The sequence below is a fragment of the Amphibalanus amphitrite genome, unplaced genomic scaffold (genome assembly GCF_019059575.1).
Source record: "Amphibalanus amphitrite isolate SeventyFive unplaced genomic scaffold, NRLGWU_Aamphi_draft 000344F_arrow, whole genome shotgun sequence".
Classification (NCBI taxonomy): Eukaryota; Metazoa; Arthropoda; class Thecostraca; order Balanomorpha; family Balanidae; genus Amphibalanus; species Amphibalanus amphitrite.
In genome coordinates, this window is record NW_024881839.1 from 170,921 (window position 1) to 198,384 (window position 27,464).

The 27,464-nt window shown below is 50.7% G+C and overlaps 3 protein-coding genes across 13 annotated transcripts in view; 1 reads left to right on the forward strand and 2 right to left on the reverse strand.

The window, feature by feature from the left end:
* Positions 1-2,775: 2,775 nt before the first annotated feature.
* On the forward strand, positions 2,776-9,768 carry LOC122389120 (1,2-dihydroxy-3-keto-5-methylthiopentene dioxygenase-like). Its single transcript, XM_043380820.1, has 6 exons — positions 2,776-2,825; positions 3,709-3,844; positions 3,928-4,047; positions 7,454-7,633; positions 8,918-9,066; positions 9,149-9,768. Exons 2-5 carry the CDS (start codon positions 3,716-3,718, stop codon positions 9,041-9,043), a joined length of 555 nt encoding a protein of 184 aa, XP_043236755.1. The 5' UTR covers positions 2,776-2,825; positions 3,709-3,715; the 3' UTR covers positions 9,044-9,066; positions 9,149-9,768.
* A 1,382-nt stretch (positions 9,769-11,150) lies between these two features.
* LOC122389121 lies at positions 11,151-16,946 on the reverse strand. Its single transcript, XM_043380821.1, has 3 exons — positions 16,698-16,946; positions 13,752-14,503; positions 11,151-11,521 (listed from the first exon to the last, which is right to left on the reverse strand). The coding sequence occupies exons 1-3, from the start codon at positions 16,789-16,791 to the stop codon at positions 11,279-11,281; spliced, it is 1,089 nt and encodes a 362-aa protein (XP_043236756.1). The 5' UTR covers positions 16,792-16,946; the 3' UTR covers positions 11,151-11,278.
* A 1,583-nt stretch (positions 16,947-18,529) lies between these two features.
* The window catches only part of LOC122389122 (vasoactive intestinal polypeptide receptor 2-like), a 79,770-nt gene continuing 70,835 nt past the window's right edge, over positions 18,530-27,464 (reverse strand). For 5 of the 11 annotated variants that reach the window (XM_043380827.1, XM_043380830.1, XM_043380828.1 and 2 more), the window contains exons 12-13: positions 26,880-27,003; positions 18,530-19,869 (exon numbers count right to left, since the gene is read on the reverse strand). In XM_043380827.1, the coding sequence (XP_043236762.1) occupies positions 19,630-19,869; positions 26,880-27,003 (364 nt within the window). In that variant the 3' untranslated portion in view covers positions 18,530-19,629. Of the gene's footprint in view, positions 19,870-26,879; positions 27,007-27,464 lie in introns of all 11 variants that reach the window. The other 6 variants (XM_043380823.1, XM_043380829.1, XM_043380825.1 and 3 more) reach the window with 2 other exon arrangements.

The window sequence follows — 27,464 nt, forward strand, 5'->3', positions numbered from 1 at the left end:
AACTTGAGGCCACTATTTTCTTACCTGCTAGATAATATACAAATATTGACATGTAAAGAATGATACGGGTGTATTATTCTGCAGAAATATCAATTCAAAGTATTTAAATTTTTCAAGAACCTTTTTAAAATCTTACATAATGACTTCTTTTAATACAAGCTGGAAGCAATTTCAATCAATAAAGCAGCACAAGGCAGTACATTGAGCTACGATGATCCATAACCAATCGGCACCTGCAATTTGATTGATCTTCGAGATGTACCCTGCCTCTGTTCCCTGACTTTCCCTTTTCGTTGTAACGGGTGAAGTGAATATTCTGTGAATATTCTTCTGACAGTCAGTTTTTAGTCCTACATTACGTTGTCAATCAGATTTAATTGGTTCAAAAACCGTCGTAGTCCGTCTCATTCGCAGTCTACATCTCCACATGCGCACCCATACATGCTCAAAATTTTCACTACGCATGTACTATGTACCCTGTAGCGTATCCTGATGAAAAATGTTTTGTTGAAATCAGAGACACTTCCCAAGGTAGGCCATAGTCCATGGCCATATATTTAAGTCAAAACAGATGAAACAGATAAACACAATTCCAATCATCAAGTCAACCAGCATCGACAATCTGCACATAAGTTCTAAACCTATTGTAAGACTACATTGTATTCAAACTTTGTATTGCAGAAGGGTGGAAGCTGCATGGAATTATGCGACAATTTCAGCGTGCATCCACGCTCGAAAGAGCAGGGTTAATTGTAACAATGTCAATACCATAACAATAACGTAATTGTAGGTGTTGTGATTCGGTTGTCTCTTGTCTGTGCTGGCCATTGCGCGGGCGGTCCAGCGGCGGAACTCGGCTTCGCCGCCGTGGCGTGCTGGCAGTTGCTTCTTCTTCTTCTTCTGCATCCCATCGCCAACTCGCTCAGGGGGCGGCGGCGCAGGCGGGTCGAGCGGCGGCTCGGTCCGCCCAACATCCTCGATGAAGGTGACGACCTTCGTCGCCGGGCCGCCGAGGACGTCGACCAGGCGAGGGTCGACACCCCAGCGGCGGCGGCGGGCCGCCTCATAGGCCGGACAATCGGTCAGTAGGTGCGCCGCGCTGTCGGGCTCCCCGCACGCGGGGCATTCGTCGTCGGCTTCCGGGCCAATCTTGTGGAGCGTGTCACGGGTCAGCGGTGATGTGCCGGTCCTCAGCTGGGACAGCGTCACCGACCCCAGCGCGCCAGGGAGTCGTGGCCAGGCGTGGGGTCCGGGTGCGGGTGGGCAGCAGTTGCCCTCTGTCGCGACAGCTCTCGGACATGGCGCGTGACGGCGGCCCGCGCACTCGACAGGTCGATCGGTGCGCTGTCTTGGTCGCCCGCCGTGGCCTCGCCAGCCAGGCGGTCGGCGGTTTCGTTGCCGTCCAGCCCGGCATGGCCTGGCACCCACTGGAGCACCGTCTCGGTGCCGTTCTCGGCGAGGGTGCTCAGCACTCAGCAGCCTCCACACCTCGGCGGCCAGGGCCATGGTCTGGTTAGCTGGGCCGCGGCCGAGTAGTTGGAGCCCAGACCTTGAGTCGGTGAGGAGGCGGACCGACTTGGTCGATGCCAACTCCCCGTCCCCCAGGCCGGCCACAGCCGCGAACGCCTCGCGCATGGCGGTCAGTTCTGCTCTTAGGCTGGAGCAGACCGCCCCTGCAGGAGCGCGCACGGTCCCTTCTCTGTTGAGGTGGTGGAACTGGATCAGCGCCTGCGCCGCCCTGTTCCGTCCGCCGCGAGCCGAGCCGTCCGACCAGATAGTGACGTCCGGGTGCGGGAGCTCTGCAATGGCTCGCAGGGCAGCTTCCCTGCGGACTGCAGGCGGGTCCGACCGGCAGGTGGCCACGGGCAGGTCCACCCTGAAGGTGATGCCGCCGCGGTGGCCCAGCCATGGCGGGTCGCAGCTGTAGAACGCCGAACCTGTAACACAATAGAATTGCAATTGTAACAAAGACCTGCATGGTCAGCACACATCTGCAGTGACTGTCATCCCAAGTTGGTATGAATTGGCACAAAGTTGGGTCATGGTAGCAGACGTAGCACAAGCTGTTGTGATATGTCATACCGTAGGACTAGGTCGTAGGTTGTAAATTTTAGGTTTAAGGCTGTATGTTGTAGGTCAGGTCAGGTAAGGTTTGGTTAGAAAGACCCATTCTCGTGCATCGGGCAGCTTGTGCTACATCTACCTTACCAATACCCAATTTGGATTCCCAAAATTGATGGCAAACAGGCTTTTTGTATAACAAGTGTGGTTAATTGTTCTAATCCCCGCTGCAATGTGAGGGTAACTGCTTTTCTACAATCACAAAATTTGAATTCATATAGGTAGGTGTTTACATGTTGATGTTCAGAAAATGATACAAAATATAACACAATTATAGCTGCAACTGGATAGTGGATACCAACCTCAACTAAAAGTTTCTGCAGCCTTATAACCTAACAAATGACTAAATTGCCAAAATAAATCCCTTAGTACAATAGCTTGACTCTAAAATAACAGAAATTTAGCATGCAGACCCTGAAATGGAGGGTTTATGAAAAGCAACAAAAATAAACATTCACTAATATCAATATGTTGTTATAAATTTCATATGTAGCATAAGCGCCAATACTGCCTTCATTTACAATGTTGCTACTGTTTTCCACTCACAAACGCTGCCCTCCGTGGACAGCAGCAGCAGCAATGAAACGTCACCCGTGGTGTGACATCATCACCCATGACGTAATGGAAATCCAGTTGTTACCAAGGCCCGCGCATGCTCGCATTTCCACGCGCACGAGGTCCGTGACGGGTCGGCACCGTGGAACGTAAGTACTGAGTTTGAGTTTGCACTGCGGTCTTTGCATTGCGGACCAGGGCCACCCAGCCCTTCCCAACCCAAGCACTCCCTGCGCCCGGCTACGGATGGCTTCCTCAGGAGCTGCGCCGCGCTTCAAGGGAGCAGCCTGAGCCCGCATGGGATGAAGTTGCCTGTCCAGCCCGGACTAGGGTTGCGGCGTGGAAAAGAAGGATTTCAGTATCCTGAGGATAGATACGACGGAACGGGTGATGATTGACCTTTGCATTCTGGGTGCCTCTACCGCCCTTCGACCCCTACCCGTACACTGCGACGCCCCTTCCTGCCAGGTTCCCACTCCCACTCCCGCCCCAGCCCGCCGACTTGCCGGCGGTCATTAGGTAGGACCGTAGGTACTCTTTAGGTACGGCTCTCGCGAGATTAAGCTGTAGGTTTTGCACTTTTACATTTCCGGTTATATCTCAGAAACTAATCGATCTAATCTACGATGAAATCGTTTTACACGACCATGGCCGGCTTGTGAACCAACAAGTCGATCGCATCTTCAACACTTAAATGATTAAGACGACGAAGATATAGCCTGAAGTATACTAATTTGTCTAGGTGCAAAACCTACCGTTAAAACCCGCGAGACCTGTACCTCATCGGTCCGTACTACTGGCCGTGAACTGCCCCTCCCTCCCCCCTCCGGTCGTGGAGGTGCGATTGGGGGAAGGGGGGGGGGGGGCTGCAAGTTGATTCCGACAATGTCTTGGGGGGGTCTTTGCAGTTTGCTCCCGGTAAGTTGAAATCGAACGATCTAAAGCTGTCTATGTCCCTTCAAATTTAGTACAAACACTGCCGATACGGGATACCGACCATTTGGCTGACTTTAACCCACTCTTTTTTTCCAGCACCAAAATGGTCCAGGCTTGGTACATGGCTGACCTGTCTGCAGACGACGACCAGCGCTTGCCCCACAAAACGGAGCCCTTCGAGGAACTGTCGCTGGATCAGCTGAAGGAGAGGACTGGATGCCTGTACTGGAAGGTATGTCAATTAACATCGCCTTGTCCACAGTGTTTTTTTTTTTTGTCCAGCGGCCCTTGTTCTGATTGTTTCCCGTCCCCCAGATTGAAGACGAGGACGTTGAGAACTCGCCTCTGGTGGAGAAGATTCGCCAAGAGCGTGGCTACAACTATAAGGACGTCATCACTGTGTCGCCGGACAAGCTGGAAAACTACGAGACCAAGGTCAGTGCCGAGCGAGAAAGTCTGATCTGAATGTCCGTGTGCTTCCCGGGCTAGTTAAAGGTGTTTTTTTTTTCGTAAGGGTCTGACATCTTCCCATACTAAGAGAAGATATCTTTACAGTGGCTTAACGGCTTTAGCGAATGCGTGCTCATTGAAGTTGGTGTTATTGTTGGTGCTCGTCTTCCAACTAAGCTACAAAGAACGCGCACAGATGAGTATTTTCTTTTCTTGTCAGAAGCTGCATTTACGCATCGCTGAACGGCAATTACTGCAGATAGAAGTGCGTCAGTACGATAAATCTATCGTCCTAAAAACTTATCTTTGGGTAGAGTTGGCTTGTCGTTTGGTAGGTATCGCTTCTTCCGACAGTTACGCGTCCCCAACCGAAGATGACAAAACTGCTAAGTGCTAAACCTGGTGTGTTGTCGCTTGTCGGTCGTCCCTGGTGCCGGAGTTTGTTGACTGCCTCAATGCCTAATACTGAGCCGAGAGGTCTGCCCCGCTAAGGACGAGGCTGTAAGAGGTAATGTGATTGCCGTGCTCTTTTCCGATTGGACCAAGGATACTGTTCGGTATTGAGGTCCGGGTGCATGGGGAATGCCAGATATCAAAGTGCGATCCACGTGTCATCCCTTTTGCATTTGACCCATGGGTAACTAGTCTGGAGCCCGATTTCATCAGGAGTTGGAAGGCTTACGGTAATGGTAACACTGTGCAGGTTATTCTGGGAGGTCGTCGGGGTGTTTATGAATGCCAGGTTATTCTGGGATACTGTTTATCCATGCATGCATGAACCATGCACTGTGCGGATCTGTAACTTGTTCCCATGCGCGTTATGGAAAAAATGTTGCCCTGTATCATCTTGCAAAGGTAGAACTGATGAATGCGATCCGTCCTGGTACTGGTGGTTTATGGCTAGTGCGGTTCCGGTCCGGCTCAATGGAACTCAAATTACCCTGGTAGGTCCTCCGCTGAAGTCGTTTTCACTGTCACTGCTCGGGGTTACATGAGCAGAGTTAATACGCATTACAAACGGACTACAATGGTGAGCGAATAGGAAAATCCGTTCCTGATAGATACGCATTTACTTGCTCATGTAACCCCGGTAATTGGCATTTTTACTAAAGTCTTCTTGCTGTCATCGGCATAACCGAGGCGGATGGTCGCACTTTGGCGTGCCCGCATCTGTTTATACAACCGGTGCCTGGCACGTCTGACTGCTACCCGCTCAAGGTCGGCGGACGCGTGGGCCGTGGCCGAGGCCTCCGGCCGCACCACCCCATCCTCCCCCCCCCCCCCGCGCGGCGCACGGTCGACCTTTGCCCGGCGGCTGGGCTGGCTCGGCTCGTCGGGTCACCTGACTTATCGGACGGCTCTGATTGGTCGGAGACCGCCGGCGGCGCCGGCCCACAGCTGAGCGACGAGTGACGCACGCAAGCACCGCTGTCACCACGCGCCGGCCGCGCAGTTCTGAGCCGGGGTCCGAGTGTGGTGGTCCGTTCCATTCACCTGTGCGCACGTGGTGCGTCCGTGAGACGCGCGGCACGTGTCCGATCCGCCACGGTGTGCCGTGAGGGCTCCGCCAGCCAGCCGCGGCCCGACCATGGCGGACGACAACGTGAAGCGCTTCATCGTCCCCAAGTCGAACTTGTCCCCGCTGCTGCTCGTGGGCCTGCTGCACTACGTGGCGGTGCGGGTCTACCTCTTCTTCGCGCCGCTCATCACTCGCACGTGGCGGGTGTACCTGCAGACGCTGCGCGCGCTCACACTTCCCTACCAGTGCTGCTGCACGGTGATGCTGTTCACCATGTTCTGGCCGTTCCTGCTGCTGGCTGCCTGGTTCTACACGTGCATCCGTCTGTGGGAGTACTACGGGTTTCCGATACGGGCGGTGCCGGCTGTGGAGCCCCTGATGGGGCCGCTGGACGTGCGAGAGAACCCGCCGGTTCGCCGGACGGCCGTTCCCGCCCGACCGGCCGCCGCCGCCCCCGGCACCTCGGCCTCGACTTCAGTCGCTGTCGGTGGCGCCCGTCGGCGCACCACGGCGCGCGCTCCGACCCGGGCCTCTACCTCTAGTCAGAGCTCCACAGGGGTGTCCCAGGCCGACCCCGGCGAGGGCCCGTCAGGTCTGCAGGCGGAGGGAGCCGCCGCTGCGCCCCCGGCCGAGGGAGAGCCCGGCTGGCACGGCAGCGAGGCGGCGCGCCGGTTCAGAGAGCGTACCCCGGACGGCTGGTTCGGGCCGCCGCCGCCCGAGGAGGGCGGCCCGGAGCCGCCCTACGTGCCCTACGACCCGAACTTTGTCGATCCCACCGACTACCTCCCCGCCGAGGAGCTGGCCAAGTACAAAATCTACAAACGGCGCACCCCTTACCGGAGAGTGCCCTGAGAGGTGTGACCCGTCCCGACCGGCCGTGGTGCCGGGGGAGGGACGTCAGGTCATATTAGGTCACAGAACACTGGGGGTGTCTGGATGAGTGAACACAGAACGGTACGCTCGCGTTTGATGAGAAGTGTTGCGTGTGTTTTATCCATTTAACCTCATTGTTTAGTCGTTTGAGTGGTCTGGTGTTGTGTATTTATAATCATTTTCATTGTGCGGTTGTACCGTCGCCGTTTTGTGGATTGTTTACAGACTTCGACAATATCATTAGGGCTGTGAAGGGATGGGAGGGATATGCTAGCGATAAGAGACAACTTTGTCGTCTGTTCCGGTGAAGTATCACTGGCTCATTGCAGTTCAGTTCGGGGCAATCGTAATTATTGCTTAAAAAGTAATGTATGTTCATTTTTTGTGTGATTGTCTCTGCCCAGCTAAAATCAATAGAAATAAAATTTATGATTACCTCCTGGTGTTTGAGATGGGTCTCATTATCCAATGATGATGCGAAGTTGGATTATCTGTAAGTAAGGTGAAGCGTATTTATCGCACTTGAAGGACGACTACGGTTATCGTTCGAGCCGTGTACACGTGATCCATCTGGGACATGGTGAGTGCAGTTATCACCGCCGTGTGTACGATTACATATCTATTCGTTAAGGCGACTGGCTAGACGCGTTTTCCGATAATGAGAGTTGTCGAGTTTGTACTCGTGTGCCCACCAACGATTTTGTCATCGTGTTCCCAGCAGCAGAAACTAGGGTCACAACACCATACGTTGGTCGCTGCTCGGCTGTCTCCGCGATAGTAGACGGACGGCGCTCAGTGTTGCATCATCGCAGACCCTTGTTTCGTTTTCCCGGGTCGTTTGTATAGTATCCCACGCACCCATGTCCCATCTCAACTGACTCGCCTATTATACTCGCCTACCAACTCGAGATGCTCAACATCTCCAGCTACTCACCAACTTTGCCCAGTCGACGCTAACTACCAACGTCTCACGTCCCCACCTCACCCTGTCTGCCACAGATAAAGTCGTTCTTCGAGGAGCACCTGCACTCGGACGAGGAGATTCGCCTGATCCTGGAGGGCTCCGGGTACTTTGACGTGCGCGACACGGACGACCGGTGGGTGCGCGTGCTGGTGGAGCGCGGAGACCTGCTGGTGCTGCCGGCCGGCAGCTACCACCGCTTCACCTGCTGCTCAAAGGTGGGTGGCCGGGAGCCATGTCCTTGGCCGAGGCCTGCATCCCTGGACCCTCATAGACGCATGCGTCCCTGGCTGAGACCCCCCCCCCCCTGATCCGGCTGAGACTGGCACGGGCGTCGGTGAAAACAGGGCGCCGGAGGGCACATTTGGTCACGTGACTATTAAGAACTTCTCCCCCTCTCAGTGCCTTCTACATGCTGGATGTCACGTGGTTTATGGGAGTGAATTTCAAGAGCCTTGATCAAGTCGCCCCAGGCGCCCTGTTTTCACCGTCGTCCGACTCGCACCCCATCCGGCCGAGGCCTGCAACCACGACAGAGCCCTGGCGCCTGCACCACTGGCCAACATTCCTTCGCTTCTGTCCCTGGCCTGGCGACTCTTGGCCGAGACGCGGGTTCTCCTGGTCGATGCTCCTCCAGACGCTTCTGGCCTCAGGGCGTTCATCAACTTGCATGTGCATTCCGTTGGGTTTCGGAAAGACCTTGGTTTTTCCTTGGTGTGGCTGCGTCGTTTGACTACTTCGTTGGATGACCAATTCCATCAAATAACTTAACTTTCCCATCCACATATCCTCCAATCCTCCGTCAGTTTTTGGACCAAGCTCCTTTTTGGATCCATCTTCGGCTTTAGTATGTACCGAAGTACGGTGGTGGTCTACTAACTGCGTATGCCATTAGTTAAATGCGTGCTTTCTGATCGGACGCCTGCTATGTGCAGATAAGAGACATTCTATAGATTCGTTCGGTGCGGGACAGGACTGGGCGCATGGCTTAAGGAAAGAGCATGTTCGCTTTTCAACCATGTTTGTCTTCCGCTCTGGCTGTACGGTGACGGGTGACGAAACACAACTATGCTGATAACGCCAGTAAATAGCTGTTTGGCGGCGATAAAGCGATGGTTATCGGTGTCCTATTTAGCTAATCGTACTTGTGTGCGCGCACAAGTTTTCCTTCATCTGTCGTTGTCGTCGGGTGTCCTTGGTTGTACTGAATAGCGGCTTACTCAAGTAAATAGTTACCGTGTTCATACGAACGCGTATACGTATAAGGTAAAACAAAGAAACACGTACTGTAAAGCAATCATGTCTGTGTTTCCTAAGCAATGTTATAGAGAAGGGCGTATAACTTCTTCAGAACTAACATATTCTTATACTTAGGTACCAACTTCGGTTGAATTTCGATCCAGTTTTATTGTTCTTCCCCTCCCCTGGTCCAAATCTGGGCTCAGCCATGACATGGACTGGCCGCCGTAGAGTGACATTTCTCCGGGGCTTGTCCCACACAGAACTACATCAAGGCGTGCCGTCTGTTCTGTGGAGAGCCCGTGTGGAAACCCTACCCTCGGGGAGAGGAATCTGACAAGATGACGGCTCGCGCCGAGTACCTGAAGCAGATGACTGCGGCCGCCTGAGCGACCGGAGCGGGGAGGGCGGCGGCACCGTCCTCTATACGGGCACACTGTGGCAGAGGGCGGCGGCACCGTCCTCTATACCGGCACACTGTGGCAGAGGGCGGTGGCACCGTCCTCTATACCGGCAGACTGTGGCAGAGGGCGCCGATAGCGGCGCCGATGGCCGACCATCAGATGACCCGACAAGGTGCTGAAGAGCTACAACCAACTTTCAGGGGTATTCGATTTTTGTGATCCTTTGAAGATCTTCCTGGTGTTAGTGGATCTTTCCCATTGGAGTGTTATGGGTGAATCGTGAATTGTAACTCGGTCAAGGGACCAACGTTAGTTAACTGATAATTACTGGATAAAAGCATCGAGCACGTAAAACAGTTTTTTATGTAAAAATATTCACGAGTGATGTGCACTTTGTGATACGGAACTATCGGCTTTTTGCCAGACTTGTGCCATTTCTTCTCTTTTCTTTTGTGCAATGCTATCTCATTTGTGTATTTGTGTCTAATTAGAGGGCAGTCTGCAAAGCTCAAATGTGCTAGAGCTCAACATGAAGCAAGGTTATGAAATACCCCCAACGGTTGCATTGCTGTTTCTTTTTGTATAGCTTTGTTTCGTCGGTAGATGGAGTACTAAAGCAAACTGAATCTCTTTTGTAATATCGTGCGGGATTGTGCTGGTGCTGTAATACATTTAACGAGGGAGGGAATTGAAATAAATATTTACGCTTATTTCGGCTTGATATTTGTATGGTTAAGACCAACCTCTCCGTAATGTGCGACAACACACACTGAATATATTTTACGCCTCACAACCAAAATGCAAACATTCACTACTACAAGCCATGAAAATGACTGGTGAATGGTGATCCGTCCATTGTTAGTCCATGGAGTATGGGAAATGTTTAATTCCGCGGAGTAACGGTACGCTTGCTGGCATCACATGCTCACACACTGAAATGGTGCCTACGTATCTGAGCTGTATTTTATTTCATATTTTTAAAAAAGACTCACGAAATGTCTGATTAACCCGCGCACCGACGGGGGTCCGCCCAACTTAGAACCGACGGGGGTGCGGATGACTGCCCCCCCCCCCTGAGATCTCGAGAACGAAGCAAGATAGCGACAAGCGGTAAACGGCATTGGGTACGCACGGACAAGATCTACAATTTGTACCCGGGTCGTTTTCAGGTCAGGTCAAAGATGACGTCACAGGTGTCAAAAAATTCGAAATGGCAGCGCTAGAAATAACTTTTGAAGTAGCCAAGCTAGGAACAAACTTTTGGCACCATCGTGATCCTCTCCTCAATCCGCACCGAATCATATATATATATATATATATATATATATATATATATATATATATATATATATATATATATATATATATATATATATATATATATATATATATATATATATATATATATATATAATATTGACCTGGAAAGTTCAAGGTAAAGGTTGACGTCAGGTCACGTGACCTCAAGGTCATCATGTATATAATTCGATGCGCCTTGACGAGCTGAACACAATGAGACCATCCGCGCGGCTGTATCTCGTTACATGACTGTAAGGAGTGATTAGCAAAACACTTTTGACCCTTGATGATGTCACATGACCTTACAGTTACCCAAGAGCAAAAAAGGCCTTAAGGTAGTCAAGGTTGGTCCTATATGAAGTCATTCATGGTATATTGGGCCATTCTGACGCGTTTTAATGGAAAAAAATAGGGGGTTGATTTTCCCCATTGACTTGTAATGGGAGGTCAAGAAATTGAACTGACCTTAGGTCATCGATATAAAAATCAGAGATATACAAATCGTAGCTAGCAATAACCTCATTACATCCTACGACTTTCAAAGGCTTCCGTCATTTACCGTATCTCTGACACAGTGACAAAGTTGCAAAAAGGTGATTTGAGGTTGGGTCATTCGAAGTGACCTGGTGACCTGACCTTGAAAGGTAGCAGGTTCAAACTTGCACACCATGTGTGAAATTGATGAGGGAAAAGTAATGTCAAATTTAGTGGCGCTATGCGCCGCGGTTTTTCCACTATTCACGAAAAACCTCGGGGGGGGGGGGGCGGTTACCCACTCCCCCGTCGGTGCGCGGGTTAATATACCATACCAGGGGTGTGATCTTAGTATGCCACACTGCAGTGCGCAATTAAAGCATTTACGGTACCTGCGATAGTGGATGGCATACTGTTTAAGCTCGCAGCTCTGGGAGGGTGGCCGGCCTACCCTCTGCAGCAGTGTCCGAGCTCCCTATCCCCATCCGTCTCACACAAAATGTCCAGCAGTTTTGAGACGAAACGCTGGCGCATCTCTGGGCCCACGTGGATCTCGTCGTCGCATTCGTCGAAAATCTCCTCTACGACAATGTCAGTGGAGTTGGCGATTTGTTTGACGGGGCGGCACACGCGCTGCGCAAAGTCGAACGTCTCCGGTAGCATGGAAGACCACACCAGCAGTCCCGGCACCTGGAACGTCCGCATGGTTGTCATTCGCAGTGTAGCGAGGTTGCGAACAGCTCCAGTTTCATTGGTTCATTTTCAGGAGCATGCTATGTTAGCCTAGCACTCCAAGGCTTCGGCAGCTGGATCGACTCACAATCCCGCGTTCATAGACTCGCTAAGGGAATTAACGGTTTTCAACGGCTATTTCAATCTCAAATTTGACAAATAGCTGGGGTAATAACCGTATCAAAACTACCTGCAAATGACCTTGTTACGAGCGAGCGAGCGCAGCGAGCGAAGCGAGTCTTTTCATTACGAGCGAGCGAGCGCAGCGAGCGAAGTGAGTCTTTTCAATATAACGGAAAAATCTCAGTATGAGCGGCCCGGCCCGGCCCGGCCCGGCCCGGCCCGGCCTGTAACGCTTTTGAGAGGCTTATATCTCAGCAACCGCTGGACCGATTGGCCTGCGGTCTTTTTTGTTGGGTAGCCCCATCCCTTCTACCCCGTAATTGACTACTTTTGATACATCTCAGTGACCGTCGTGGCACGTGCCACGTGGAAAGTCAGGGGTGTTCAAGCTGTTTTGCAAAAGTAGTGATTTTGAGAGGCTCATATCTCAGCAGCCGCTTGGGCGATTGACTTGCGGTAATTTTTGTAGGGTAGCAGCACCCCTTCTACCCAAAATAGGATACTCTCGATGTATGTGGGTCACCCCCAGTGCACGTGCAAAATACAACAATAAGAGGTGCCAAATTTGTTCCCATTTCAGTAACTCGGTAATTACTGGGGCGATTTCGCTGAAACTTGGCATACAGGTAGGCACCCACCAGGCATTGCATTCCCATGTGTTGCGGTTAGGGTGCTACTGCACGTGCGCACGTGCAGGGGGCGTTTCCAGATCTCGAGAACGGCTGGGCCGATTGCGCTCAAATTTGGTACACGGTTGGGGACCAGTTAGTAGGGTGCCGTGCAAAAGTCATTTTGGACCCCGTTTGCACGTGCGCACGTGCAGAATGCCGCTGCCAGATCTCAGGAACGGCTGGGCCGATTACGTTCAAATTTGGCACACCGCTAGCGACCGGTTAGAAGGGTGCTTTGCACAAGCCCGTTGGAAGCGCCCTCTCGCCCTTCCGCACGTGCAGGGCTCACTATCTCGCTCGCTCGTTCTTCGCCCAAAAGGCGTTTTACTGGTTATAACGGAAAAATCTCAGTATGAGCGGCCCGGCCCGGCCCGGCCCGGCCTGTAACGCTTTTGAGAGGTCTATATCTCAGCAACCGGAGGACCGATTGGCCTGCGGTCTTTTTTGCTGGGTAGCCCCATCCCTTCTACCCCGTAATTGACTACTTTTGATACATCTCAGTGACCGTCGTGGCACGTGCCACGTGAAATGTCAAGGGTGTTCAAGCTGTTTTGCAAAAGTAGTGATTTTGAGAGGCTCATATCTCAGCAGCCGCTTGGGCGATTGACTTGCGGTAATTTTTATAGGGTAGCTGCATCCTTTCTACCAAAAATAGGATACTCTCAATGCATGTAGGTCACCCCAGTGCACGTGCAAAATACAACAATAAGAGGTGTCAAATTTGTTCCCATTTTAATAACTCGGTAATTACTGGGGCGATTTCGCTGAAACTTGGCATACAGGTAGGCACCCACCAGGCAATGCATTCCCATGTGTTGCGGTTAGGGTGCTACTGCACGTGCGCACGTGCAGGGGGCGCTTCCAGATCTCGAGAACGGCTGGGCCGATTGCGCTCAAATTTGGTACTTGGTTGGAGACCGGTTAGTAGGGTGCCGTGCAAAAGTCAGTTTGGACCCCGTTTGCACGTGCGCACGTGCAGAATGCCGCTTCCAGATCTCAGGAACGGCTGGGCCGATTGCGTTCAAATTTGGTACACCGCTAGCGACCGGTTAGAAGGGTGTTTTGCGCAAGCCCGTTGGAAGTACCCTCTCGCCCTTCCGCACGTGCAGGGCTCACTATCTCGCTCGCTCGTTCTTCGCCCAAAAGGCGTTTTACTGGTACTAACATAGAGCTTATAGGCAGGATGATTATGTGCGCAGTGCGTGGCCAATCATGCATTATGACCATGGACTAACAGAGAGCTTATAGGCAGGATGATTATGTGCGTTCCATCATGCATTCGCACATGATCTCTTAGAAAACTGTATGCAAACGTTTCGAGACCTACGTCTCTGCTTGCTTTCTCAATCCTTTGACTAAACACATGGAAGGCCAGAGGAAATGTCCGCACTCACCTGACGTTGAAGGTCGAAGAAGAGGGCGTGTGACATGGTGAGCTTTCTCTGCACCGTATCCTTCCTGTCCAGAGGTAAGGCATCGGTGATGACGGCCTCTTCCAGGCGCCATACGACCGTCGTGTGCGAGACCAGCTCCGTCAGCACCTCTCTGAGCGCGCCCACGTGGTCTCTCATCATCATCGCGCCCGTCATCGGCGTGTTGATGACGTCCCTGATGGCGTCGAACGCTCTGAGGTACCACATGCCTCCGTTGAGCACCACCAGGTCCGGGCAGCCGTCCGCACCCGCCCGACACTCGGCCACGAGGCTCCGCAGTTTGCCGGTGAACAGGGTGTGCAGGTAGGGCCGCCGCCAGAAGTCCACCTGCAGCAGGTCGTTGCCCACCAGGTGACTGCAGAATTTGTCAAACTTTCGGCACAAGTCGCGGGTGGTTGAGAGCTGGTGACGGCGCAGCGGGCCTTCGGGCACGTCCTCGGCGCGCACGTCCACCGGCTCTGAGCCGTTCGCCAGCTGCAGGAAGGCGCTCAGCTGCTGCTGCAGGATCCGGGCCCGGGAGTCGCCGACCAGCACGAGCCGCGCCGGCCGCCGGAGCCGCGCGGCGCGCCGCCGCAGGCAGGCTGTCACCGCGGCTGCGTCCATTGAGCCGGAGCGGCAGGCGCCCGGGTGGGGGTGGCGGTCCACACAGCCCAGCAGTGAGGAGCTCAGGCGCAGGATCCGCTGGCAGCCGGGGGACGGACCCCTCTCCGGACCTGTCACAGACGGAGCGGGAACGTCACAGCGAGTCTTTCGCCCTATACTGACCAATTGACCGCATCTGCTCAAACTAACCCGGAATGGCAAAGCTGGTGAGTCGACCACTGACTAGTGCGCTGCATTGATTTGGCACCTGCCGGGACACAAGTGTCCCTGTGTGGCTAACCATTCAGCCGTTTAAACGGTCACGCCAGAGGGATGTGCTGCCAGTGGGCCTGACCCTGCGCCGATGTTCTGGCGGGTTGAGTCTTCCCGAATCTTATGATCAAGAGCGAGAATAGAATCAATTCAGGGTGTTTGATAGGAATCATATATTCTTTACTCGGTGTCGGGGAAATTGGGAAAAATGTGCCCATCAAATAACTTCCAATGACCTGACTTTTAACCCGCGCCCGGCTGGGGGTCTTGGATTTCCACGCCCTGCTGGGGGGGGGGGGGGGTGTTTGAACACCCCCCCTTCTAACTCGGCTCCTGGGCCACGTAGCGACACGCGGAAGGCGGCGTTCGAAAGAGCGTCAAAAATAATGAGGAAATCACTTCGGTCAATTTTTTGGTCAGGTCAAAGGTCAGGTCACCAGAGGTCATTGAAGGCAAAATTTCGCCGATTTCAAGGTCGAATGTCGACAATTTCCAAGAAGCCAACGCATAACTCGGGAACCAATAGAGCTACAGCGCCGCGGAAAAGCGCATTCGATAGCCCTATTAACGCCCTTTCTGAGTTATTTCCTCAGATTTGACCTAACGTCAACGGTTTTGCCTGCAGGGGGCAAAAACTGCAAAAATAGCCGATTTTTTCGGAAACAGTTTTTCTGCAATAACTTTTGACTCAAGCCTTGTACGAGCTTACTTTTACCGGCATCGTGTTCCTCTCGTCAAGACGCATCGAATGAACTATAACTTGACCTTGAAAGGTCAACTTGAAAATTTGACCTCAGGTCAAGGTCATGACCTGACCGGAAAGGGTCATGTTGCATATCAGTCGATCCGTATCGTCGAGCTGAACACATCTAAGGCGTTTTCATCGCTCTAGCATGCCTCTATCAAAAGTTATTTGCGAAAAACTGTTAGATACTATTCGTGACCTAAGATGACCTCAGGGCATAAACAGGGGTCACGGACACCATTTTCATGTTCAGTGTGTCTAAACCACTTGTAATTCAGTGTTTGGGAGTGTTTATAATGTCTTTCGTCCAAAAGAGGCGCATTTCAATTTTCTCCCATTGACTTATAATGGGGAGGTCGCAAAATTGACCTGACCTTAGGTCATCGATATCAAAATTCTGAGATATACATTTTGTACATGCTATTGCTCTTAGCAATCGCTGAAAGTTTCAAAGCGATCGGTCACTCGGTGTAGCTATGACAGACATTGAAACTTTTTATGAGGTGAGGTCACTTCAAGTGACCTGGTGACCTGACCTTGAATGACCTTGGTCTGAAATTTTCACAACATGTGTAGAATTGATGTATGATAAGGTATACCAAAAACGGCGGCGCTCCGCGCCGCCGTTTTTGAGATATTCGCGAAAAACCACAGGGGGGGGGTGTTCAAACACCCCCCCAGCAGGGCGCGGGTTAATCAGGCACGATGATGACCAAATAATAAGTACCCTCATGATTTTCGACGTTACCCACGAGCTGAGTTATGGGACGTTAAAATTTTCCCACAACTTGATATGTTGCGGTCAGACCACCACCCTAGGTTGGGTTAAGCAGTAGGTAAGCACGTGTCCCTGAAGGATATGTTTTGAAAATGAAACAAGAAAATATAGTGTAGAAATGGCGACCGGTGCCCATCGTCCATAAAGGCTATAAGGTATTAATGACATAGTGAGTTGGCATGTTGTTGGACCTTTTACCCATAGCTTCTGACCTTCCATATTCAAAATGGAATATTCATATTCAAAATTGTACCAAAGGTATGACATGGTATGACCTTAAAAAATATGCACCAGCACCCTGCCAAATAAAAATTAGAGAAGCCGTGATGGACGACACAGAAATGTAAGTGATTATACAGTGGTGATTGGCCTAACAACGATTTTTTTTTTCAAGTCAGTTAATAAATTTGCACGTGTGTAGGACCAGGTAAAATCTACAAAAAGATACAAAACCAAGGCATCAGAACAGCGTAATCTCTCCCCAGGGAAGCATCTGACATCACAGAAAAAAAGAATTTCATCGACTTGCCTGATATCAGTCCAATGCCGGCGATGAAGCTCAGAGCTAGCAGGGCGGTCACGGCGGCGCATTGTCTCCGACAGCGCCTCCACGGGACTATCATCACACCGCCCTGACCGTCAGCTCCCTTTTTGTCACATCGTCACACCCAGGAGCACCTCTGACACGCCACGCCGTCACACTAGCCACACCCCGGTCCCCGGCGACCGGCCGCTGCCGGCTGTCCGGAGACGCGCGGTTCCTCTGAGCGGCTCGTCTCGCACGCACTCCTTGTCCGAGGTCATGGTTGGCCAATGGCCAGGGTCAACGGCCCGGGCCGCCAAGGCCGGGGCTGGTCTGGGGAGGTGGGCCGGTCCCGGGGAGTCGGCACCCGCCGCTGGGAGGGTCGCTTTTCTCTCTGTCTCTCCAGCGGATACAGGCCCTCTATGCCGTGATACGGTGGCGTATCCGGGGGGATACCATTCTCCCCCTGGAGCCTACATTTTTTTCTCGAAAAAATGAAATGGCTTCGAGGGCCATTTTGACTAGGTACTAGTAAAGGAAGCTTGCTTTTGACCACTTCCCTACAATTTATTCATACTGAAAAGTAGGTACCCGGAGCCCTGATGTTGAAACAGGTATCCTCAGGCATGCACGGGCCCTTTTAGGTCAGCGGGGGACCTTATGAGGCAAAAGAGGGCGCTCTGAGGCCAACCGAGGGCCCTCTAAGACAAACAAACGCGCAACGGGTGAATATACTGCCCTTTTCCTTCACCTGGCGTCCCTCAGTCTGTCTCTCGAAGGGTGACGCTGCCGTGCGCAAATCGTAGCTCAGGGGCCTCGGCGACCATTCCTTCTTCACAATAATAGGTAGGTAACAGCAAAAAGTGACGACCGAGTACGGTGATGTCAGTGGCGGACGATCGGCCACTCGCGGGCTGCAGTCCACGTAGGAGAACAAACGTGAACAGAAACAAATAAAGGCAAAGGTGGCAAAAGACTGAGGAGATTGAAAAGGTTGATAATGTTACTTCCCGTACCTACTGAGTTAAATCGGCTACGTTGATAAAATGTAGAGTTGAAGTAGAGAAATGCTCTCCTTTATAATCGGGCGTTAACCGTTCCAACATTTTTTGGTTTTTCATTCACTACTTCTGGGCAACTTTTTGATGCAATAGTTAGGTAAGAAGTACGCCATCCCCCTATTCCAGCGAGTGCAAGCTTCTTGCATGGCCTCGGATGGTTAAATGCCACCCACCGAAGAAGCGAAATTATGGGTATCGTGGGTATGGGAGTCTATGGTTGTCATTGTATTTGCACAGGCTGCGAGATGTGTAGAAAAACGGTGAAATCCGCAGATACCTGCAGCATATACCCTTTCGTTAAATGAGTCCAACTTGATTCTAATTCCCTCGAGTCTCCTGGCTGACTATGGTTTTCCAGGTGCACAGGCACTTCCTGTTTGCAATTGCATCATGTTCAATCGGCTTTATATTCACACACCATCCACTAAATGTCTCTTTCGTTTGCCACACTGCAGACGGAGTTGTCAGTAAATTCGGGATAAGTGTCATTAGCGTGAAGTGTCGTACGTTTTACCTACTGGGACCAGAGTGAAATGAATGTGACAATTTAAACTTCGCCTATTTTTTCATTCTGAATAGGAACCGTCCAGAAATTGAGCAACAATGGCCTGTTGGAGGGAAATTTGAATAAACAAAAAACAAGTAAAAGTTAAAACAATTTAGAATCCAGCGGCGTGGTTCCACCTTTCCTTCGGCTCCATTGTCACCTGTTGCAAACTGGTGTTTGGTAACAATTAAACGGTTTCATATTTCCGACAGATGAGAGAACACATCACATTAACAAAGACCCTGTACTCATGACAAAAATCAAATCAAAAGTAAACAACAATGGAACACATGCCAGCCCGTGTGCCACCATGTCACAACAGAGAGCTGTTATGCAGCGCCGCACTGCCACCTGACGGCCACGGGCGCAACTATAAGGTACCGGCGCGCCGTCGTGACTCGTGATGGTGTGCCTGTGGCACTCACGCTGACATGGAGCCTGGAGAGCGAGCCAGTGCCTGCTGCCAGAAAGCCATCTCACTTATTGTCACGTAAGCGATAGGCCCCACTCCTGATTGATTGGCCCATGTCCACATTCATTGTGACACTCGTTTATCCATAGAGAACACCCGCATCTAGCCCCGCTCGTCATGGGACATCGCTGGGGCTGCACCCATTACAGTTACAGTGGTAGGAGAGACGTTCTCGGAACGGAATGTAGCGTATGCTTCCTCATCGAGCACCACAAACAATGTCAGGCATGAAAAGACTTCCTCAAAGACCTAACGTTCTGCGTTCGTAAGGATCAAGTTTTTGCCTTCTCAAGGCAATTTTGGATTTCATTTGTACACAACATGACTGCTGCCTGTTCGAGCCTTTTTAGAGCAGAAACCGACAATTTTCAACAATATCCGAAAGATAGCCCTCGTCCTACCTCAGCCTTTGATACATTCATCACAGGTAACTTGTACGTAAACAGCCTGCACATTGTACAATGCGCAATGACATTAATGTCTTACACCGGCTGTAACCCATCCACCACACACTAAGCGCCAATGGAGGCCACGGCCCGTCCACAGCTCGCACTTCCAACGTCACCTCACCAATCGTCTCTCCCTTTCAGCTCATACAGCGTCGAAAGCGTCACAACGGCACCCACTTCAGTCCCCACTGACTGGTAACATAAAAATCACAGCAACTTTTCAACAGTGGGCGGACGGCCGCGGGACAGGAACGGCTCATCAAATACCTTCCGACCGCAGAAAACAGACGTCAGTAATGCGTCACACGTCACTGACGGTACTGCTACGTCACTGATGTAATGCCTACACACTAACGCAGCGCCTTATGTCACCGAACAGTGCCACAGCGGCACCCGGGTCGTCTTTGGTTCAGGCTGCGTTGTTGTCGCCGGCTGCTGGGTGGTCTGCGGCGGCGGCGGGGGCGGCCGGGGCGGTCTGGATCCGTACCGAGCCGCCGCTGTCGCCGTTATAACACACCAGCAGGGTGCTGGCGGCCGACCGGGGGTCGGTGGTCGCCGGCGCCGGCGGCGGCGGCACCAGGATGATGTCAGAGCTGGGCTCCCTGCTGTCCTCGAGCGCGTCCTCCCGGATGGACTCGGCCACACACGGCTGCGGAGAGATGGGGCAGAGGTCACACGCGGCTTAAAAGACGGGGTGAGACGCACGCTGGGACGCTTATTACTTAACTGTGCCACATTCATTTTTCAGGTTATTTAGGTGCCATATTGAATAGCGAGAGAAAGTGTCATGAAATTCGGTAAAGTAAGTACTTGTCATTGGATTCTGCAGATGAATATGTCCTGTGTTAAGCTTAGAGATAAAAATAATAGAAGCGTATAATAATAGAAGCGACTACAGAATGATGTTCCACTCCTCAGAAGCTATCAGTTGACCGGAGCGCTAAGTTGTGCCGTTTATCACGCAATTAAGCGTGTTGATTGTAAGCATTGGGACAAAGGTATAATTTGTGAACTCAGCCCGTATGATGCGGCACAGCCTACCACTCCAGGCAAATAATTGCCTGTGAAAAGTGGAACATCATTCTGTAGTCGACTATACATCATGCTGATGTACGTCTCGCCTTCGACAAAAAGTCTCATGGTGAGCTGGAACAGAAATCTTTTCGGATCACTCTTAGTCCGAACAGCTGACACCATTTCAGGCGAGAACGTACACACAAAGACCCAAGCAATCCATGACGTTCGCCGACCTCATCCCGCCCAAAACGTGCCCCGGAGGCATCGACTGCTTCTCATCGTCGACGAAAGGTTCAATCGGCAGGAACAGAAACTTTTCGAACCGGGCACTTAGCGCCGGTCTTCGCATCAATCTAACTCCTTTCATCTGAGACATCGAGTACGATAGTCATCCTTCTGAATTGAACATTTACTAAGACACTTTAAACCGGAACCAGCACCGTTCCTTATATGCCGTAGGCAAAAGTAGACAACTTAAGCCACTCTTCACTTTGATGGCTCACTTGACGAATCTAATAATGCCGATGAGTCAGGACACAGTCCGATGAGTACACACTGCGCGGAGTGGAGGAGGGACAGACGTTTGATGTTGTTCGGGCCGGCAGGTCTCAGCCGGTTTAATTGGAGCTTGTGCAAACACTCGGGCCACTCGGCCGGCCGTGTTGAGATCCGCTCGAGGCGCGTGGCACGCCGCCCTTTACCAGCTCGTGCTGCTGCTACGCTGCGGGTCGGCGGCCCGCGCGGATATCCGTGTCAGTAATTCAAAATGAGTGCACACTGCACATTGGCTCCATGAAGCCGTCTTATTGTACTCAAATATTGGGGGGAGTTCAAAACGAGTGCACATTGGCTCCATGAAGCCGACTTATTGTACTTGGTTTCCTTGGAGTTTTTTTTCTGCAAGCTTTTAAAGATAGATAGATACGTGGAATTATTTGATGATTCTTAGAATTATTAATTGTTTATAGTCCGCAGTTGCGACTTTCCTGTTTACCGCGCCTTTTTCGCGAGAAGGTTGAAAAAGCTCGAGAAGGTTGAAAAAGCACATAACAAAACTAATCGGGTATTTTGTCACATTGATGTCCTCTCCTGAGGCCCGTTTTAATCTTGGCGACAACGGCCCCCCCTCGTTAACTTCTCGTTAGTTCCTCGTTAATTGCTGAGATGTGTCATTAGTACTTATTTAGCTGCCTAGCTCAAACTTTTGTTAATTGTGTGACTATCAGGCAAAAGGAAGATGGCTAGATGCACATCGTGTTTTGTTCCGCTCGTTGCATCGTATTTGTTTCGCGTTTTGTTTTGTTTTGTTTTGTATTGTTTTGTTTTGTTTTGTTCCGCTCTGTCGTAAAAATGTGCGTTATTCAGTCATTCCGTCAAAAGACATGCACACTGCACAAGCACTTCAATACAGTTCAGCTTCAACACGCAATTTGAAAGGTCATTGACAAAACAATGTTCTGAACGTAATGCGTTATCATTTGCTTCTTCGCTCGTTTTTTTTTTTTAGTAGTTAAATATTCTCCATGTGCCGGCAAAAATATTGCAATTTTTCATGCTTGGAATCATATGAATACCTTGGTTGGCGCCTTGGCGGCAAATCTCAAAATCGACCATTGATTTCATCTACACTGGATTAACCTTTTTAGGCTAATACGTCAAAAAATTTGCATTTAAAGCACACAATTTCCAGAGTGTCGACGAATGGGCAATGAGGACTTATTGAGCAGAGGTTCACCGTAGATTTACATGCATTTTCCATTAGCACACCGATGAGCAGTCAGACGGAAAATGACGTTTTACTCATTTAGCTTTGGGGATCCCGAGATGCGGCCAGCGTCAAATGAAGGCAGAGCGGCAAATCGAAACTGGAGCCGGGCTTATGTCTCGGAGGTTGTAACCGTATACCGCAGCTGAATTCACAATGACCATGATAGACTCGAGCACTTGAGTTCAGGTAGGAAGAATGTTTACGACTGCTCTTCGTACATTACGTTTGAAAATGAGAGTAAATTATCATTTATTTTCGTTAAATGCACTGCGGGACAGGCACATTTCAGGAGATACCTCCACAAGTGTCATTTGAGTGGTAATTTCACGCTAACCCTGCTACATTGGCGTGACACGTCAGCGACTTCAGCACCTCGCCTCAGCAACGATGGAAGCAGAGGCCCCTCAGCGGTAAAAGCCCGCTCTTTCTCAGCAAACACTTGTGTCCTCCAGTGTCCGTGAGCACCAGATCCTAATCGGCCTCCGTACGACCTGGGGGGGGGGAGGGGGCGGCGGTTCCGGGGGAGGGGGCGGCGGTTCCGGGGGGAGGGGGCGGCGGTTCCGCTTCCTGCCAGTCTCCTCAGCCGGCCAGTGTGTGCATTCATTTCCCGTCATTGTCGGAGCCGTTTCTTCATTTGTGTGATGGCTCTGTAACTGTCAGTCGCAGCACCCCTTCCTCCCGTGACTCTCTCCCCTGCTCCGCGCTCTCTCCTGTGCTCCTCTCTCTCCCCAGGGCCGGGCGATAATCACCGTTGGGAGCTGCGGACACACACGGGGCCGCCGGCGACCAAACAGACTCCCCGCGGACAAACAGCCTCCGGCGCGGGCCGCACGGTAGTCACGGCCGCTCACCACAGCACAATGACAGCGCGATGGGGCCATCGTCACTGGCGGCGACCGCAGTCCACAGGTGGCAGAGGGAGAAAGAAAGGGAAAGAAAAGAAAGGGTGGAACGAGCGAGGGAGGGAGAGCAACGGTGAGAGAGAGAGAGAGAGAGAGAGAGAGGAGAGAGAGAGAGAGAGAGAGAGAGAGAGAGAGAGAAGAGAGAGAGAGACAGAGACAGACAGAGAGAGACAGAGAGAGAGACAGAGAGAGAGAGACAGAGAGAGAGACAGAGAGAGACAGAGAGAGAGAGAGAGAGAGACAGAGAGAGAGAGACAGAGAGAGAGAGAGGAGAGAGACAGAGGAGAGAGAGGACAGAGAGAGAGAGAGAGAGAGACAGAGAGAGAGAGAGACAGAGAGAGAGAGAGACAGAGAGAGAGAGAGAGACAGAGAGAGAGAGACGAGAGAGAGAGAGACAGAGAGAGAGAGACAGAGAGACAGAGACAGAGAGAGAGAGAGAGACAGAGAGAGAGAGAGAGAGAGAGAGAGAGAGACAGAGAGAGAGAGACAGAGAGAGAGAGACAGAGAGAGAGACAGAGAGAGACAGAGAGACAGAGAGACAGAGAGACAGAGAGACAGAGAGACAGAGAGGCAGAGACAGAGACAGAGACAGAGACAGAGACAGAGACAGAGACAGAAATGCTCACACTTTGTTAGTTACAAACAAAGTTACAAAAGTGTGCCTATTTTTTGTTGTAATTACTTCATACGTGGCGTTTCCCCATACCATAAAAACGCAAATGTCATTGCAAAGACAGGCGCAGTGCACGTCGGTAAACATGTTATCCGGGTTGTTGTGCATCATCGTTGACGAATCACCGAACTCTTTTCCCTGAAAATTTTGTAAACGGAAACTAATACATCCACAATAACCAGCACTAAAGTCCGCTATCTTTTCAGCGGACAAAGTGACTTCCTTTTTTGGTCTAACAACAATAATAAATATTCGTTATCCAGAGATTCGACATTGGGTGGTCAATAAGTCTCGACGGCCGATAGAAATACATCTCGACCGGCATTATCCGGTCGACAATAGTCCAAACGCTGTCCAGAGACGGATAAAGAATGTAAGGATAGACGGTGCCAGTGGGACCCGAGCTTTAGACCTATGCTGTGGTTTGAACTGTACAAACAGTCGGGTGGCCAAATTGGTTCTTTATAATTAACCCGCGACCTGGTGGGGGGGGCTATTTTTTGCCCCCCCCTCCAGACTTTTCGATATATCTCCAGAACCGCTGCGCCGATCGTCACCAAACTTTCAGTACCCTCCCGGACATCAATTTTACACATTGTGACCAAAAATTTTTCCAAAAGCTATGATAGGTTGGCCGGAAATGACGTCAGAGTGACGTCATGTTCTGCCGTTTTCGACCCAAAAAAGGGTTTCGCGGGAAGAGCTGTCAGGCCTATAGCTTTGCAAATACAGAAAAATGTTTAGGACATAAAAGCTGTAGAATTGACAGGGCTACAAAACTGCTATCTCGGATTTTTTATTTTTTTATTTTGACCCCCAAAAAACAAAAAATAGATTTTTGGGATATAATAGTCAAAAAATCCAAAAAGTTTTTTTGAATTTCGCAAAAACCGGAATATATGTGATAGTCCTTACCGCATTCCATCCACATACCAAATTTTAGATTGATACCTCTATTTTTGGCGAAGTTATAGCGAAAAAACTGTTCAAAATTGATGACGTCAAATTTTCAAACTCAATTTTTAGCAATTCTAGACCTCGTAGTGCAAAACAAAGACCACCATTAGACTCCCCGTGAGGAGCTGCATCGAATCGATACCCATTTTATGCAAAAATATCAACTTTTAAATTTGACCTTTTTTGACCTGACCTTGACCTGACCTCCACCAGAAAGTGACCTAAACCGTACCTGATGGTCTTATAACCAACACCATTGGGTTGGAAATGAAAAACTGGCCATAAAACATGCATCGCACAACCTTAGTAAAGTTGGGTTCATGTGGTGACCCTTGGTGACCTTTGGTGACCTGACCTGTGACCTGACCTGGTATGACCAGTGACCTCTAATAGCAACATATGTACTAGACAACTGACGTCTTATCGCTGATTTTCGACAAAATGCGTTTTACTCGGTGTTATAGCGCTTTCCCTAGAAGCCCCGTGAACGGTGAAACATTTTATCTTTGACCTGACCTGTGACGTCATCGGTGACCCCGAGGTCAATAAAATTTGGTTTCCATCGACAAATTTGACAGGGCTATCGAACGCCGTTTGAATTTTCCGGATCCGTCCAGTAGTTTCGGAGATACGAGGGGGGCAAAAAATAGCCCCCCCCCACCAGGTCGCGTTATAAACAGACCCCACCAGGGCGCGGGTTAAGTTGCTAGGAGATACCTACTTGCATTTCTTGCATTGCTAACTTGTGTGGGCCTAGCATTCTTCGTTGGACTCACCATTTCGTTTACGTTTTGAAATTTGAAGCGAACCATTCGTCGGTACCGTAAAATGAATGGAACCAAATTATCTCAATAGTTTCACAAATTCCGTAGATTATATTGAAAAAAACGCAAAATCCACAAAATCCGTCATAAGCAACATCAGGAAACTGATGGTACTTTACGGTGAATACTAATTCCATTACAAGTCATCCATTCCACCAGATTTCCATATTATTCCCTATAGCTTTCCCAACGGCCATCATCCTACCGATTTGAATGCACCGATGGCCACTGGCAGGGTTTCGGGTTTACTCTCAATGAAGCCCTGCGCCTTTGAGAAGAGAAGAAATATCACAGCACATACTCACCAAGCAAAAACCCCTATAGGATGGCAACCATCCTCCTTAGTTTACGGGCAAGGGCTAAAAGGCTGAAAAGGTACGGAGACTGTTCCGCTATGAAAAACAAGCATGAAAGGCACAGACATAGGAAACTTTACCCGAGACATTAAGAAAATCCAAAAACGGACTAGGTATACCAGGTGGGCTGTAATGTCCTGAATGACACTTGTATGGGAAACACATATGTAGACGTCAGTAAAGACGGCTTAGCGGTGTAGCTGAAACTATTGATGTGCTTAGCTGACGAGTGACGGATGCCAGTAATGTCCTTTCAATGCTTCTAACATGTCTTCCTGATATGCAGCATTGACGTCAGTAACGCCAAAGAGTAAAACATGCCGAAGTGCACCTTTTAAATATACAAATACCTATCCAGAAGGAATACGTGAGGGTCGGTGGTTTGCAACCTGCAGGTAGGAAGCTGTGAACCATGCATAATCAGTTAGTTCGCAGCGATTCCAATTGTGTCAAGAACGAGTTGCCCGTTCAGGTTCGTTATAATGAGCATAACGTAACTAAATGTTATATACGGGACGTTACGATAAAGCATACAGTATCACGAGGAAACTAACCAGTAAGTTTATAACTACCCTGGGCTGTTACAAACTAACTAGGTGCTTTGTGCAATGAAAACTACATGAAATTATAAGAAATTTCCTAAATAACTACGAAGGAAAACAGGAGAAATGCATAAAAAAAAATAAAAATTGTGCAGATTTACACTTAAGAAAAATAATGAACACTTCTCACTAATCTTAACATTATCACATGCCTTGCTTCGTTGCGCCTGCTTCTTCACTACAAAATATGATCAAGCATGACAGCAGAGCCAACCGTAGTTATGCCGAACCCAAGAAGAAGCAGCGGCAGGTTTGTTACAGCAAGCTAACACCGATATGAAAGCGACATCGCGACGGCGGGACTTGGAATCAGGATGGCGGAAGCAGTGTAACAGTAAAATGACGAGGCAAGGGCGGCATGGTTGCATTGAGCAGTACGACAGCTCGGTATGGCGGCAGCGGGCAGAGGAACATCATAAGCAGCAAGACAGCAGCAGCATGAGAGCAGCAGCAGCAGCAGCAGCATGTCGGCAGCACCAGGCAAACATCAAGCAGTCGCAGAGCGTCGCCTCAGCTGGGGCGGCGCCGCAGGGTGTCAGCGAGGCGGCCGTCGTGCCCACCTGTCTGGCGGAGGAGCCTTTGGCCGTGATGGCCGCCACGAGCGGGGACGGCGTGCGGCTCTGGCCGCCGGCCTCGGACGGCTTCTCCATGAGCGTGGTGCTCTGCACCGAGCTGCGGCCCGTGCTTCTGGCGAACACCGGCGCCCGTTAGTCGACCGAATGGGACCGAGCGGGGACCGAGCGGGACCGAACAGGATCAAACATGGACTGAGAGAGCCTGAACAGGACCAAACGGGGACCGAGAGGGACTGAACAGGACCAAACGGGGACCGAGAGGGACTGAACAGGACCAATCGGGGACCGAGTGGGACCGAACAGGATCAAACATGGACTGAGAGAGCCTGAACAGGACCAAACGGGGACCGAGAGGGACTGAACAGGACGAAAAAGGGACTGAGTGGGATTAAGAGGGACGAAAAATGACGGAACACGGGCCGAGCACGAGACCGAAGAGACCAAACGGGGGCCGAGCGGGACTAAACAGGACTAAAGAAGACCAAACTAAACAGAAACCAAATAAGGACCAAGGACTAAACTGAACAGTGAACAGGATGGGGATCGAACAGACCGAACAAGGACCAAGCG

What these genes read in the sequence shown, in the direction of transcription:
- LOC122389120 (XM_043380820.1), top strand. Translation starts at nt 3,716, where the DNA reads ATGGTCCAGGCTTGGTACATGGCTGACCTGTCTGCAGACGACGACCAG. An exon ending in TGGAAAACTACGAGACCAAG is followed by an intron (nt 4,048 to 7,453) that starts GTCAGTGCCGAG and finishes TGTCTGCCACAG; the next exon opens with ATAAAGTCGTTCTTCGAGGA. An exon ending in GCTTCACCTGCTGCTCAAAG is followed by an intron (nt 7,634 to 8,917) that starts GTGGGTGGCCGG and finishes TGTCCCACACAG; the next exon opens with AACTACATCAAGGCGTGCCG.
- LOC122389121 (XM_043380821.1), bottom strand. Translation starts at nt 16,791, where the DNA reads ATGATAGTCCCGTGGAGGCGCTGTCGGAGACAATGCGCCGCCGTGACC. An exon ending in CGGCATTGGACTGATATCAG is followed by an intron (nt 14,504 to 16,697) that starts GCAAGTCGATGA and finishes CGTCTGTGACAG; the next exon opens with GTCCGGAGAGGGGTCCGTCC. An exon ending in TCTTCGACCTTCAACGTCAG is followed by an intron (nt 11,522 to 13,751) that starts GTGAGTGCGGAC and finishes CGGACGTTCCAG; the next exon opens with GTGCCGGGACTGCTGGTGTG.